The sequence below is a fragment of the Chiloscyllium plagiosum genome, unplaced genomic scaffold (genome assembly GCF_037043375.1).
Source record: "Chiloscyllium plagiosum isolate Xiang-an unplaced genomic scaffold, Cpla_swu_hap1 HiC_scaffold_18, whole genome shotgun sequence".
NCBI classification, from domain to species: Eukaryota; Metazoa; Chordata; class Chondrichthyes; order Orectolobiformes; family Hemiscylliidae; genus Chiloscyllium; species Chiloscyllium plagiosum.
In genome coordinates this window covers 33560828-33577321 of record NW_028270156.1, presented here as the reverse complement: position 1 = coordinate 33577321, position 16494 = coordinate 33560828, and the positions used below count along the sequence as shown (strand labels likewise).

Genomic DNA, 16494 nt, shown 5'->3' with positions numbered 1-16494 from the left:
TATTTATGGAATCAGTTTCTGCTACCTTTTCAGATGGAATGTTCCAGATGTGATAAGTGATGTTATTAGATAAAGAGGAAAACCAAGCTTTACCTGTTGATTAGTCTGAACCACCAGCCAACCCCCAAAAAATGTACTATCCTAAAGTTTCCTTGTAGTATTTTTGTTTATAAATTAATTATAACAAATCAAACCTAATATTCAAAAGGGTGATCATGCTGATTAAGATACGATCATTTTAAAGTCATGTATTTTCTCTTTATTTTACTAATTTATTCATATTATTTATATTCAAAAAACAAAAGCTTACAGCATTTTGCAGAGCAAAGGTGTGAAGCTGGTTCAAGTGTCAAACATTCTCTGCTACAGACATTTGAAAGCTGCGAGGTGAAAAATTACAACACTGGAGTGCCATCATTTGTGGGTGGGTTTAATTACTGTGTGACTAGTTTACATAGGCTGTTCCCATTGTAAATACAGACACTGAGATTGATAATGGGAAAACACGTGACACCAAGGTGCAACACCAAAGTGCGATAGAAGTGTGGCAGACAGGAAATGCACACTGATACACGATTTTTAATATATGACAAATGTTTATCAGTTTAGCTTGAAAGCTCTTGCAGATGCAGCTCTTATTCGCAGCTGTGAACAACAGCACTTTGAAGAAGCAATTTTGGAAAACCTTTCTGGTTTTCTTTATTACATTCTATGCTATCTATCACATACTTCTTGTCAAGCAATGATGGCATGGTGTAGCTGACAAGATCAGAAGAAACACATGCAAAGTGCACTTTGACTCAGGAAAGATAATACTAGTTTGCTTGCTGTCAATGTCATGCCTGCAAGATCACAATAGAGAGCATATATGATAGCTCCTTGACAACCTTTAAAAGCATATGCACAGGCCTATCAAGCATGCAAGGCTTTGCTCTGTGGGAAGCCTTATTACCGAGCAACAATATTACCTCCCGGAGCTTGGCAAGTTTCTGCATCTTCGGTTGCGCCGATGAGTCTTTGCAGTTGGATGCTTTCAGTTGACTGGCGTCAAACACTTCACTGAACCCAAATTTCTCCGCTGCCTTGGGGGGTGATTGTGGCGGTGAGCTTAGTTCCTCATCGACCTCCAAACATTCCCAGGAAATGGCGCGCAACAAAGGCTGTGAGCTAAACGACTTGATTTCAGCCCTGCAGGGCATTCTGGAGCGAGGAACAGTCTGCTCGATGTGTTCAGGGACAGGCTTTGGAGTGGCTAATTCAGAAGCCAGAGGTTGAGAGGGCCTTAAAGGAAATTCCTTGTACTCTGGAGTTCCCAGCTTTGTAGGGCTACCCAAAGTATGTACTGCCCCATTGGAATCTATGTTGAGATTTACTTTGACATGGTCACTCTTTTCCATTGGCTTGGATTCTCTACAGACATCAGTTCCCAGGGAAACAGGTTGCATTGATGCCTCTGAAAAATTTGCAGAAGGAGGGACTTGGGAACTCACTGGTGCTGGGGATAACTTTCTGGCTTCCACTGTCTTTCTGGTCGGAGATAATTTTCTGGTGTGCTTCTAATACAATAGTTTAGGATTAAAAAAAAGTAAGTCTTCAAACAGTATTGCTCATGAAACCAACATTAAATGATTAATATAGTGACAGAACTAACCTCAGAATGTAATTGAATGTCCTGTTCTCTTGTACCAGGGACTTCCAAAAGCTATAAGTGAATGACATGTTATATCACCAAAACAAAGCAAGGTTACTGTGACACCAAGGTTGTGCATTGCAAGTACAAAGACTTGATGCAGCATGTTCCAAGTAATCATGAGTGGTTAAGAATTAGTCCCTAGAATACAGCTCGCAACCTAATAAATATTGTTCACAATTTTCAAAACTCAATTTCTGTACAATAAATTCTGAGTCATTCCAGCCTTGAAATCAACAGAAATTGTGTTGGAACCTTAACATACTGCAATAACCATCAATGTCAACTTTCCAGCTGCAATCCATGTGATCCTAACAACCACCTTGACAACAAATGAGACTCCACTAATGATCTCTGTATGATTTCCTTCTACTTATTTCTATGCCATTTCACTCTGCGCCACATCTATCTATAGTGAACTATACAGTAAATGGAAAAGCAATGGGGAAAATTGATGCACAGAGAGTTGGGTGTTCAGGTCTATTGTACCCTAAAGGTGGCAATGCAGGTCGATAGAGTGGTCAAGAAGGCCTATGGCATACCTTCCTTCATCGGACGGGATATTGAGTACAAAAGTTGACAGGTCATGTTACAGTTGCATAAGAGCTGAAAATGTGTTGCTGGAAAAGCGCAGCAGGTCAGGCAGCATCCAAAGAACAGGAGAATCAACGTTTCGGGCATAAGCCCTTCTTTAGGAATGAGGAAAGTGCGTCCTGAAGAAGGGCTTATGCCCGAAACGTCGATTCTCCTGTTCCTTGGATGCTGCCTGACCTGCTGCGCTTTTCCAGCAACACATTTTCAGCTCTGATCTCCAGCATCTGCAGCCCTCACTTTCTCTCACAGTTACATAAGACTTTGGTTCGGCCACATTTGGAATACTGCGTACAGTTCTAGAACATAGAACACAGAACATAGAACATTACAGCACTGTACAGGCCATTTGGCCCTCGATGTTGCACCAACCTGTGGAACCAATCTGATGTCCATCTATCCTACACTATTCCATTTTCATCCATATATTTATCTAGTGACCATTTAAATGCCCTTAAAGTTGTCAAGTCTACTAATGTTGTAGGCAATGTGTTCCATGCGCCTACTATTCTCTGATTAAAGAAACTACCTCTAACAGCAAACCTATATCTACCACCCCTCAATTTAAAAGCTATATACCCTCATGCTAGCCATTGTCATCCAAGGAAAAAGGCTCTCACTGTCCACCCTATCTAACCTTCTGATTATCTTGTATGTCTCAATTAAATCACCTCTCAACCTTCTCTCTAACCAAAACAGCCTCAAGTCCCTCAGCTTTTCCTCATAAGACCTTCCTTCCATACCAGGCAACATCCTAGTAAATCTCCTCTGAACCCTTTCCAAAGCTTCCACATCCTTCCTATAATGCGGTGACCAGAACAATTCGCAATACTCCAAGTGCGGCCGCACCAGAGTTCTGAACAGCTGCAGCATGGTCTCGTGGCTCCAAAACTCAATCTTTTTTCCAATAAAAGCTGACACACCATATGTCTTCTCAACCCTAACCAACCTGGTGGCAACTTTCAGGGATCTATCTATATGGACACCACGATCTCTCTGCTCATCTACACTATCAAGAATCTTACCATTAGCCCAGTAATCTTTATCCCTGTTGTGCCTTCCAAAGTGAATCACCTCACACTTTTCCGCATTAAACTGCATTTGCCACCTCTCAGCTCAGCTGTGCAGCTTATCTATGTCCCTTTGTAACTTGCAACATCCTTCAGTATTGTCCACAACTCCACCGACCTTAGTGTCATCTGCAAATTTATTAACCCATCTTGTTACACCCTCAGCTAGGTCATTTATAAAAATGACCAACAACAATGGTCCCAAAACAGATGCTTGCGGTACATCACTAGTAACTGAACTCCAGGATGAACATTTCCCATCAACCACCACCCTCAATCTTCTTTCAGCTTGCCAATTTCTGATCCAAAACACTAAATCACCCTCAATCCCATGCCTTGTATTTTGTGCAATAGCCTACCGTGGGGAAACTTATCAAATGCCTTACTGAAATCCATACACACCACATCCATCTGTTTGGTCACTTTCTCAAAGAATTCAATAAGGTTTGTGAGACATGACCTACCCTTCACAAAACCGTGTTGACTATCCCTAATCAAATTATTCCTTTCTAGATGATTATAAATCCTATCTCTTATAACCCTTTTCAACACTTTACCACAACCGAAGTAAGGCTCAGTGGTCTATAATTACGGATTGTCTCTTCTCCCCTTCTTGAACAAGGGGACAATACTTGTTATCCTCCGGTCATCTGGCATTATTCCTGTAGACAATGACGACATAAAGATCAAAGCCAAAGGCTCTGTAATCTCCTCGCTGGCTTCCCAGAGAATCATAGGATAAATCCCATCTAGCCCAGGGAACCTATCTATTTTCACACTTTCCAGAATTGCTAACACCTCCTCCTTGTGAACCTCATTCCGTCTAGTTTAGTTGCCTGTATCTCAGTATTCTCCTCAACAATATTGTCTTTTTCCAGTATGAATACTAACAAAAAATATTCCCCTATCTCCTCAGACTCCACGCACAACTTCCCACTACTATCCTTGATTGGCCTTAATTTTTCTCTAGTCATTCTTCTATTCCTTATATACCTATGGAAAGTTTTAGAGTTTTCATTGATCCTATTTGCCAACGACTTCTCACATCCCCTCCTGGCTCTTCTTAGCTCTTCTGGTCGCCACATTACCAAAAGGATGTGAATGCTATGGACAGGGTGCAGAGGATGTTCACCGGGAAGTTGCCTGGTATGGAGGGTGCTAGCTATGAAGAGAGGTTGACTATATTAGTATTATTTTCATTAAAAAGATGGAGGTTGAGGGGGACCTGATTGAGTCTACAAAATCATGAGAGGTATAGACAGGGTGGATGGCAAGAAGCTTCTTCTCAGAGTGGGGTATTCAATTACTAGGGGTCACAAGTTAAGGAGAGGGTAAAGGTTTAGGGGAGATATGCACGGAAAGTTCTTTACACAGAGGGTGGTGGGTGCCTGGAATGCATTGCCAGCAGAGGTGGTAGAGGTGGGCAAGACAGCATCATGTAAGACGTTTCTAGATAGATATATGAATGGGCAGGGAGCAGAGGGATACAGATCCTTAGAAAATAGGCAACAGGTTTAGATACAGCATCTGGATCAGCACAGGCTTGGAGGGTCGAAGGGCCTGTTTCTGTGCTGTAATTTTCTTTGTTCTTTGATCTTTTATTTCTAGTGCCTCTACTTCTGTCTTTATCCATAGTTTTGGCATCACTAACTCCTTTGGAATAATGCACATTCAGACCTGTCATGCCTGCAACTAGTCGTTGATAAAGCTATCCAAATGGTCTCAGGTTCCCTATTTCCATAGCCTCAAATGGATCTCTCACATTACTTTCAATCTGGGAGAAAAAAACACAAATTGCTAGTTTGGCAGCATCTGTGGGGAGAAAACAGTCAATACTTTGGGTCCTGTGACACTTCATCAGAGCTGGCAGAATTGAAGAAGAGTCACCATTCTTGAAATGTTAACTCTGCTTTCTCACTACAGATGCTGTCAAACCTGTTGTGTTTCACTAGCACTTTCTGTTTTTGTTCCAGATGTCCAGCATCTGCAGTTATTTGTTTTATTTCAATCTGAGAATTGTCTTCATGTTAGTCATTTCAGACCAAACATTTAAATGATTCCATACACTCTACATAGGCCCAAGAATGTCCAAAATTTAAAATGGTTTCCCATATCTCCTGGAGCCTTTAGTAGCATCTCTGGCCATGAAGCTTTCCAGCTGATAGCTGAGCCCCCAATCTCTTCCCTACCTTCCAATCCCTCTTTTCCATCCCTTTATTATAATTTTTACCATCCTTAATATTCCAAAGTCTTTGTCTCCTGTTTTCCAAAGCAATAGCTAAGCTTCCTGACACACTTCCTTCAGATTGTATTCTCACTGTGTTCAAATCAAACTGTATTGCAGCTCTTTCTTACACAGCACTTCAAAAATATGAAATTCCTTTGTTTCTCTATCACTCCTTTCTCCTGACATTCTACATGATTAAAACCGAAACTCTGTGCCTCTTAATCACAAATCCCTGACTAAACTACATCTGCCAATCTTCAACTGTAGTAACATTCTGTCAGATGAACCTTGGATTCTCAATAGAGAAAATTAAATGTCAGAGAGTGATAGAGATGTATAGCACGGAAACAGACCCTTTGGTCCAACCTGTCAATGTCGATCAGATATCCTAAATAAATTTAGTCCCATTTTCCAGCATTTGGCCCATATCCCTCTCAACCCTTCCTATTCATATACCTATCCAGATGCCTTTTAAAAGTTGCAAGTGTACCAGCTCCACCTCTTCCACTGGCCACTCCTTTTCATTAAACAATACAAAACCAAATGAGGCCATTTAACGGGTTTTGCCTATGCTGGCTTTTTGAAAATGTAATCCAATTAATCCCACTCCTCTCCTTATAGCCCTGAAAAAGTTTGTTCATCCATCTGATTTTGAAACTTAGTGTTGAATTTTCTTCCATTACCCCTTCGGGCAGTGCATTTCAGATTATAACAATTTACTACAGAAATTGTTTTTATTCATGTCATTACAGTTCTTTTTGAGGAGAAAGTGAGGTCTGCAGATGCTGGAGATCAGAGCTGAAAATGTGTTGCTGGAAAAGCACAGCAGGTCAGGCAGCATCCAGGGAACAGGAGAATCGACGTTTCGGGCATAAGCCCTTCTTCAGGAATGAGGAAAGTTTGTCCAGCAGGCTAAGATAAAAGGTAGGGAGGAGGGACTTGGGGGAGGGGCGTCGGAAATGTGATAGGTGGAAAGAGGTCAAGGTGAGGGTGATAGGTCAGACTGGGGTGGGGGCGGAGAGATCAGGAAGAAGATTGCAGGTTAGGAAGGCGGTGCTGAATTCGATGGATTTGACTGAGACAAGGTGGGGGGAGGGGAAATGAGGAAACTGGTGAAATCTGAGTTCATCCCTTGTGGTTGGAGGGTTCCTAGGCGGAAGATGAGGCGCTCTTCCTCCAACCGTCGTGTTGTTGTGGTCTGGCGATGGAGGAGTCCAAAGACCTGCACATCCTTGGTGGAGTGGGAGGGGGAGTTGAAGTGTTGAGCCACAGGGTGGTTGGGTTGGTTGGTCCGGGTGTCCCAGAGGTGTTCTCTGAAACGCTCCGCAAGTAGCCGGCCTGTCTCCCCAATATAGAGGAGGCCACATCGGGTGCAGAGGATGCAATAGATGATGTGTGTGGAGGTGCAGGTGAATCTGTGGCGGATATGGAAGTTTCCTTTGGGGCCTTGGAGGGAGGTGAGGGGGGAGGTGTGGGCGCAAGTCTTGCACCTCCTGCGGTTGCAGGGGAAGGTGCTGGGAGTGGAGGTTGGGTTGGTGGGGGGTGTGGATCTGACGAGGGAGTCACGGAAGGAGTGGTCTTTACGGAATGCTGATAGGGGAGGGGAGGGAAATATATCCTTGGTGGTGGGGTCCGTTTGGAGGTGGCGGAAATGACGGCGGATGATGCGCTGTACATGGAGATTGGTGGGGTGGTAGGTGAGGACCAGTGGGGTTCTGTCCTGGTGGCGGTTGGAGGGGCGGGGCTCCCCTGTCCCCCTTAGTCCAAGAACTCCCCACCTACGTTCGGGATACCACCCATGCCCTCCATCTGCTCCATGATTTTCGCTTCCCCGGTCCCCAACGCCTTATTTTCACCATGGACATCCAGTCCCTGTACACCTCCATCCCCCATCATGAAGGACTCAAAGCCCTCCGCTTCTTCCTTTCCCGCCGTACCGACCAGTACCCTTCCACTGACACCCTCCTTCGACTGACTGAACTGGTCCTCACCCTGAACAACTTCTCTTTCCAATCCTCCCACTTCCTCCAAACGAAAGGAGTAGCCATGGGCACCCGCATGGGCCCCAGCTATGCCTGCCTCTTCGTAGGATATGTGGAACAGTCCATCTTCCGCAACTACACTGGCCCCACCCCCCCACCTTTTCCTCCGCTACATCAATGACTGTATCGGCGCCGCCTCATGCTCCCATGAGGAGGTTGAACAGTTCATCCACTTCACCAACACCTTCCACCCCGACCTCAAATTCACCTGGACAGTCTCAGATTCCTCCCTCCCCTTCCTCGACCTTTCTATTTCTATCTCAGGCGACCGAATCAACACGGACATCTACTACAAACCGATCGACTCCCACAGCTACCTGGACTACACCTCCTCCCACCCTGCCCCCTGTAAAAACGCCATCCCATTCTCCCAATTCCTTCGACTCCGCCGCATCTGCTCCCAGGAGGACCAGTTCCAAAAACGTACAACCCAGATGGCCTCCTTCTTCAAGGACCGCAATTTCCCCCCCCGAAATGGTCGACGATGCCCTCCACCGAATCTCTTCCACTTCCCGCTCCTCCGCCCTTGAGCCCCGCCCCTCCAACCGCCACCAGGACAGAACCCCACTGGTCCTCACCTACCACCCCACCAATCTCCATGTACAGTGCATCATCCGCCGTCATTTCCGCCACCTCCAAACGGACCCCACCACCAAGGATATATTTCGCTCCCCTCCCCTATCAGCATTCCGTAAAGACCACTCCTTCCGTGACTCCCTCGTCAGATCCACACCCCCCACCAACCCAACCTCCACTCCCAGCACCTTCCCCTGCAACCGCAGGAGGTGCAAGACTTGCGCCCACACCTCCCCCCTCACCTCCCTCCAAGGCCCCAAAGGAAACTTCCATATCCGCCACAGATTCACCTGCACCTCCACACACATCATCTATTGCATCCTCTGCACCCGATGTGGCCTCCTCTATATTGGGGAGACAGGCCGGCTACTTGCGGAGCGTTTCAGAGAACACCTCTGGGACACCCGGACCAACCAACCCAACCACCCTGTGGCTCAACACTTCAACTCCCCCTCCCACTCCACCAAGGATGTGCAGGTCTTTGGACTCCTCCATCGCCAGACCACAACAACACGACGGTTGGAGGAAGAGCGCCTCATCTTCCGCCTAGGAACCCTCCAACCACAAGGGATGAACTCAGATTTCACCAGTTTCCTCATTTCCCCTCCCCCCACCTTGTCTCAGTCAAATCCATCGAATTCAGCACCGCCTTCCTAACCTGCAATCTTCTTCCTGACCTCTCCGCCCCCACCCCAGTCTGACCTATCACCCTCACCTTGACCTCTTTCCACCTATCACATTTCCGACGCCCCTCCCCCAAGTCCCTCCTCCCTACCTTTTATCTTAGCCTGCTGGACAAACTTTCCTCATTCCTGAAGAAGGGCTTATGCCCGAAACGTCGATTCTCCTGTTCCCTGGATGCTGCCTGACCTGCTGTGCTTTTCCAGCAACACATTTTCAGCGCATTACAGTTCTTTTGCCAATGATCTTAAAGGTGTAATTTCTGGCTCCCAATCCACTGGAAATAATTTCTCTGTTTTACACTATTAAACTTTTTTAATTTTGCACAGATCCCTTGACCTTTTCTGCTCTGAGGGGAACAATTCTACTTGTCCAGGCCTTCCACAAAACTGAAGTTTCTTATTCCTCGAACCATTCTGGTAAATCTCATCTGCAGCCTCTCCAAGGGCTTGACATCCTTCTGAAAGTGTGGTACTGACAGCTGAAGCTAAATCAGTGCTTAATAAAGGTACAAATACAAATCTTCTGCTTTTGAACTCTATACCTTTATCTATGGAGCTCAGGTGCTTTAAAGACTGTCTTTTGATCTTATCCTGACACTTCAAAGAGTTGTTTGATGAAGTATAAAGGTTACTTGCAAGGATGACGACAGCATCAAAAGCCTATAAATCTCTCTCTCAGGAAGGGACATGAATCCTGGAGCTACAGCACATGAATCCATCCCCAAAGACATTACTGCTATGTCTACCCTACAGACATGGAAAATTTGATTTCACCATCTCCCTTCCATGTTTTTGATTTCTTGCTATAGGTTACATTAATTATGTTATTAAGTTTATTAAATTGACATATTTTGCTCACTGGTAATAGGAAGATGACTTAAATACAACAGGGACATTTAAAAAAAATTGGGTTATGGCATGGTCTCAAGGTCAGTATATGTGGTAAGGTATATGTGCCCATTCCTAGCTGCTTAGGTTGTCGCAACTGAGTGGTTTGTTACGCCACTTCACAGGGAAGTTAAGATCCAATGTGAGAATGAAGTCACACAAGAAAGATAAGTTTCCTGACCCAAAGGACATTATTAAACCAGTTGGACCTCTCCCTGCTTCTGCACAGAATTGTACACGCCATGGAACAGCGCTATTCCCTTAGTCACCCATGTGAGCTGTAACATCCTGTTCTCATTCGACCTTTATGTGCTGGATGGATAAGGACTTTTTTTTAGTAGATCAAAACACTGCAACACCAACAGAATAGTTGGTCGATTGGAGGGACTGCTGCGTAGGGATTAAGTAGTCTGGGCACTTATGCAGGAAGTGAACAAACAGAACTCTGCCTTTTTTGTTAGTGCAAATGCTTTATTTTCCAGGAAGTTTTACTTTCCTGAAGTCTTCCAGGAATAATGTGCTTGTGTCAAATATGTTAAAACCAGCTAGATGAGTGTGGTATCCACAATTTAGCTTAGAGAGGCACCACTTTCTTGAAAAGCATGGTCTTGACAGCAACAGAGAATTTAGAAGAGGTAGCTTGGATACATTAGCGTGGTGAGGATGGAAACTTGGCTGTTTCTCGAACAGCTGTGATGTGGCGAGAGCTGGATGTGGATGGAGTGAGAGAAATATTAAAGAGCCAAGTAATTCCTCCAACATTGCTTTTCCAATAATCAATGACGTACAGGTTCAGTCACCTCTAACGCACTAATATCTTAGATCTCCTCGTAGTCTAAGTAATAATGTCTAACATAATAATGTAATTTGTACCTCATTGCTATATTACAATATACTACATCTTGATAAGATGAGAACCTATTCTCATAAAAAGTCACTGCAGGTTTTCCTCTCCCACTGCACAACAAATAGACTGTCAAACCCAGTCAAGGAAAGAGCAGGGAGGCAGCAAAGTAAACAAACTGCAACATTTAAAAGAAGGGAGTAAGAAAAGCACAACAGAGAGGTATTGAGAATGGGGTAGCAGGAAAAGTAGCATAACTTAGAAACAGATGACAATAAGACTGAGAAAGAGATTGCAGAAAGATTCTTGAGAATAATGTTTGAATGAGATCAAGAGCTGGGAGTGAGCAGGAGAGAGGAAATGGGCATGAGATGAGAAGAGTCAGGAAGGAACTGGAAGTCGAGGTAGATGTGAGCAGGGAAAGACGGGTGCAAGAAGGAGGGAGAGTTGCACGTGAACAGGAAGAATTGGAATGGAAACTGGGGGTGAGCTGGAATGGGAGGTGAGTGGGAATTGGAGTGCGTGGTAGGTGACAGCTAGAGTGGAAGGTGGATGAATTAGGTAGGAGATGGTGCAAAAGTGTATGTGGGCGGCACGGTGGCACAGTGGTTAGCACTGCTGCTTCACAGCGTCAGAGACCCGGGTTCAATTCCTGCCTCAGGCGACTGACTGTGTGGAGTTTGCACGTTCTCCCCGTGTCTGCATGGGTTACCTCCGGGTGCCCCGGTTTCCTCCCACAGTCCAAAAATGTGCACCTCAGGTGAATTGGCCATGCTAAATTGCCCGTAGTGTTAGGTAAGGGGTAAATGTAGGGGTATGGGTGGGTTGCGCTTCGGCGGGTCGGTGTGGACTTGTTGGGCCAAAGGGCCTGTTTCCACACTGTAATGTAATCTAATCTAATGTGCTGAAGCATGGTTGAAGATACACCAACCACACCCATCATAGGACGGGGTATAAGTAATAACTTGGTGAAAATTGAGCGCTTGTGTACTGCTGACATCTAATCAAATCCAGAGCTTTCTTAAGGAAATTCTTGTATGAAAAGCTATCATAAATTTAACAACATAACTTAAGTTATTAAATATAATCACTGGTTTAATGCAATATGCTTTCATTAATGAACTGACATGCTATCGAAATATTTCTGGAAAATACAATTATCAGTCAAGCCAAAATATAAATTCAGTTTTTAATTTCAAATATAAAATAGTTTCACATTGCTTTTGGACTATTTAACCTCAGAGTGAGCAATCAGAAATGTTAAAATATCCAAATATGTAAAATGGCAGGAATGTTAAAGACTTAATCAACTCTCAACTTACACAGATCAATTTATTAGATTAGATTAGATTAGATTACTTACAGTGTGGAAACAGGCCCTTCGGCCCAACAAGTCCACACCGACCCGCCGAAGCGTAACCCACCCATACCCCTACATTTACCCCTTTACCTAACACTACGGGCAATTTAGCATGGCCAATTCACCTGACTTGCACATCTTTGGACTGTGGGAGGAAACCGGAGCCCCCGGAGGAAACCCACGCAGACACGGGGAGAACGTGCAAACTCCACACAGTCAGTCGCCTAAGTCGGGAATTGAACCCGGGTCTCTGGCGCTGCGAGGCAGCAGTGCTAACCACTGTGCCACCGTGCCGCCCTGAGTTATTACTGAGTTATCCCAAGTATTGAGTGATTGTGAGAAGAACTTTCTCTTGAATGCTAACCACACTGGGCTATACCTATTAGAATATTCATATGGCAACCTAATTTTGAAAAGTCTTTGTCATGGGAGGTGGGTTTTGCTGGCAAGACCAGATTTTGTTGCCCATATCTAATTGCCCAATCAGTAACTTGTTAGCCATTTCAGAGAGCAATTAGGAGTTGATGTTGATCTGGAGTTACATGGATGTTGGCAAATTTCATATAAATGAACCATGTTGGTTTTTACAACAATCCAGTAATTTCATGGTTACCATTCATTTCAACTTTCAACTAGATTTCAATTCTAAATGTCTTAATTAATTGAAGTTAAGTTCCATCAGCTGACACGCGGGAGTTTAAACTTTGTCTTCTGGGCATTCATTAGCCGTCTTGATAATTCCTGGATGCCTGAAGATAAGAATTGCTGTGTTTATTCACCAAAGTTAGTATTCTCCTATTGTCTCCAGGTCAAGGGTGAAGCCTGATTTTAGATTTATGACCCAATTAATCCTAATCAAAACAGGCCATGGACTGGTAGAAAATGTGTAGGCTGTTATTTAACAGATCAAGAATTCATCACTGCATACCCCCAGCCCGCAGCAACTCCCAGTGAATCCATACCATTCCAAGTTTGGATTTTTTTTACCTTCATTTCTTTCTCTCTGTTGGGTGATGGAGGAGGTTTCTCCCCTGCTTGAGTTGAAGTTGTAACCATTGTTCCTACACAGTTTGCAGTGGATGGATCTAAACCAAATGATAAAATCATGACAGTGTTTACATTAGCGGGTGTGGTTCACATCAGATCTCTTGTGACAGTTTAAAAAGTCAAAGACTTTCTCCCTTTAGAAAGCATTAAGAAAGACTGAAGGTCTTGCATTTCTGTAGCACCTTTCACAACCGTAAGATGCTCCAAACATTTCACAGACAGCAAATTACCTTTGAAGTTGAGTCATTGCTATAATATAGGAAATTAGCAGCTAAGTTACACACTTCACAAATAGTAATGGCCAGATAATCATTTTATATAATGTTGGTTTTCATATATAAAATATGTAAGGGATATACATTGGCCCTGTACACTGAACAGAGCTCTTTGACTTTACATCAAAACAATATCACGAGATTTTTAAAATCTCCTTTCGAGAGCAGGCAGGCAGTGGTTTAATGTCTGACCCAAAAGAATGCACTCCATAGTGCATGGGATGTCAGCTTGAATCACATATCTGGAATACGACTTGAAATCACAAACTGCAGCGTCAGAGGTGAGAGGCTTACTCATTGAGCCACAGTCAACATCTATGCAAAATGCAGCACTATCTCTTTCTTTGTGAAGCCAGTGGAACAGTGCTGGTTTTTTTCTTCTATTCCTTTTTCACTCTTAGGTTGTAGATGTCACTGGAAAGGCCATTATTAACTGCCACTGAGGAGATGGCCAAACTGTCTCCTTGAACCACTCCAGGCTACATCTGATGTGAGTATAGGCGAAAGTGAGGACTACTGATGCTGGAGATCAGAGACAAGATTAGAGTGGTGCTGGAAAAGCACAGCAGGTCAGGCAGCATCTGAGGAGCAGGAATATCAACGTTTCGGGCAAGAGCCCTTCATCAGGGTGGAGGGATTTCACTTAGCAATGGTGAACAAATGCCAGTATGGCTCCAACTCAAGACGGTGTGTGACAAGGCAGGAAAATGGAAGATGGTGGTATTTCCTTGTGTTTGTTGACCCTTTAGTTTTGGTGGTAGAAGTCATAGGTTTGTCAGGTGGTGTCAAAACAGCCTTGGAAAGTTGATGCAAAGCATCTTGTAGTTTGTAAACACTGCTGACACTGTGTTACAGTGGTGGGAGAAGTGAATGTTTAAATATCATTAAATTTATTTATTTATACACAGGGATATCCACCGAATCTGGATGTAAGTTTGCTAGCCAAGCTGGAAGATTCATTTTCAAATGTTTCATCACCATACTAGGTAACATCATTAGTGAATATTCAGTGAAGCACTACTGTTAGTGTCCACTTTCTATTTATGTGTTTAGGTTTCCTCGAGTTGGTGATGCCATTTCTTGTTCTTTTTCTCAGAGGGTGATAAATGGGGTCCAAGTCAATGTGTTTGTTGGTAGAGTTCCAGTTGGAATGCCATGCTTTTAGGAATTCTCGTGCGAATCTCTGTTTTGGCTTGTCCTATAATGGATGTGTTGTCCCAGTCGAAGTGGGGCTTTCATACAGATGAGGAAAGACACCACTTCGAATGGGACAACACATTGACTCTATCAACATTGACTTGGACCTCACTTACCACCCTCTGAGTAAAAAAGGAAATGACATCACCAACACAAATACAAAGTAGGCACTAACACTAGTGATTCACCAGAGTCTCACTGACGATGTTACCTAGTATGGTGAGGAAACGTTTGAAAACGAGCCTTCCAGCTCAGCTAGTAAACTTACATCCAGAACCTTAACCTGAGCTACAAATCTTCTCAAAACTCACTAATATCCACTAATATTGAAAGTGCCAGAAGAATGATCAAAGAGGAAATCTCATAGGGTATATGCAATAACTGCTACATACACTGAGAAGCAATCTGTGCAATATGAACTGTTCCAAGTGGTGACAGGAATGGGTTACTTCAATGGATTTTACTATTCCGGGGCCTTGGAGATCAGTCATGGTTTCTGCTTCTAGTTTTGAAGAAGGAGTTAGATATAGCTCTTTGAATTAAAGGGATCAAAGAGTGTGGGGTGAAAGTGGGAACAGGGCACTGAGTTGGATGATCAGCTGTGAACAGATTGCATCTTGGAGCATGTACAATGACCTACTCCTGCTCCTATTTTCTATGCCTCTTTATTTTGACAATAACTGTACACTGGCTACTATTGGAATGAAACTTATGGTTGTTTTGGGGAGAACAAGATTGGGTTTGCCCATGATGATGTCTCTCCACCACCTGCTATAGTAGGACAGCCCACAGACACATGCTGTCTGGAATCATCAGGGAGATGCCCGACAGGGAAGCTGAAGAGAGGGCTTTAGACCAAGAACTGATTTGGCTGGATGGCTTGTTGTCAACTGACATGGATACAATGGGCTAAATGGCCTCCTTCTTTGTTGTCATTTTATATGATTCTATGAAGAGGGTAGTGAATCAAATAAAGGAAGAAATATCTGGAAATGTTTCAGTTTACGCTGTTCTAAACAAAACTCCCCTAATACCATATGCAATGACACTGCACACTTACCGATCTGTGGTTGTATAGTCACAGAGTTACTTCTGGAAGGGCTTGGGGAAGCTATTGGTGTCCGTGATGGAGTGAGTGCTGCAATTAATAAAAGGTAAAATGTCATTCAGAAATACCATGGGCAAGTATACAAATTCCCCAGGAACGACTGCTTTTTACTAATGTTTCAACAAAGGGAACATCTGTAGTTGGTTACACTCTCACTGCGTTTGTGATTATCTCCTTTCAATCATTAAATAATCTGTTTTTTATCCTCATAATTTAGTACAAAGGTACGGATCAGTCACAATCTGATTGAACAATGAAATAGTCTCAAGAGGCTCCTTCTGTTCTTACATTTACAACACTGGAGAGACGTCAAAGAGAGTATTGCAAGCTGATTTTTGAAATATTTCCCAACTACATGTTCACTTGCCATTCAATTTTGCTAGAATTCTGTTTTCATCCTTCTAAGAAAGATTTGCATTTTTATACTGCCTTATGCAATTTCCAAATCATTGTAAAGTTAAAGAAGTGCCTCTGAATGGTTGTCACAGTTGTAATTAAGGAAAGACAACAGTCAATTTATGTATAAGTGGACAGACAGAACCAGAATTGGAGATAATCTGTTTTAGAGAGATTATCAACCTTAAATGTTAATTCTGCTTCTTCTTCAACAGGTGATACTTATCATGCTGAATATTTCCAGCATCTTGTGTTTGTATTTACTCTGCTTTAAGGATTAAATATTGGTCAGGACACAAGGGAAAATTTCCCAGTTATATTTGAAATGTTGTAGTAAAATCTTTTACATCCTCAAAAGACAGACAGGCCCTCAGTTTAAAATTTCACACAAAAGACAGCCCCATGATGGTGCAGTGTTCCTTTAGTACTTCACTCAGAAGCTGAGCCTGGAGTTTTGGGCTGCAGGCTCTGGTACAGAATTTGAAGTTTGTAACTCAGAG

General features: G+C 43.5%; 1 protein-coding gene across 7 annotated transcripts in view; it reads right to left on the bottom strand.

Annotated features, from left to right (window-relative positions):
- irag1 (inositol 1,4,5-triphosphate receptor associated 1) overlaps nucleotides 1-16494 on the bottom strand; it is a 159838-nt gene that overhangs the window by 50867 nt on the left and 92477 nt on the right. For 5 of the 7 annotated variants that reach the window (XM_043705685.2, XM_087996430.1, XM_087996428.1 and 2 more), the window contains 4 exons: nucleotides 15551-15628; nucleotides 12959-13056; nucleotides 1652-1702; nucleotides 969-1556 (listed from right to left, as the gene is read on the bottom strand). In XM_043705685.2, the coding sequence (XP_043561620.2) occupies nucleotides 969-1556; nucleotides 1652-1702; nucleotides 12959-13056; nucleotides 15551-15628 (815 nt within the window). The remainder of the gene's footprint in view (nucleotides 1-968; nucleotides 1557-1651; nucleotides 1703-12958; nucleotides 13057-15550; nucleotides 15629-16494) is intronic. The other 2 variants (XM_087996427.1, XM_087996431.1) reach the window with 2 other exon arrangements.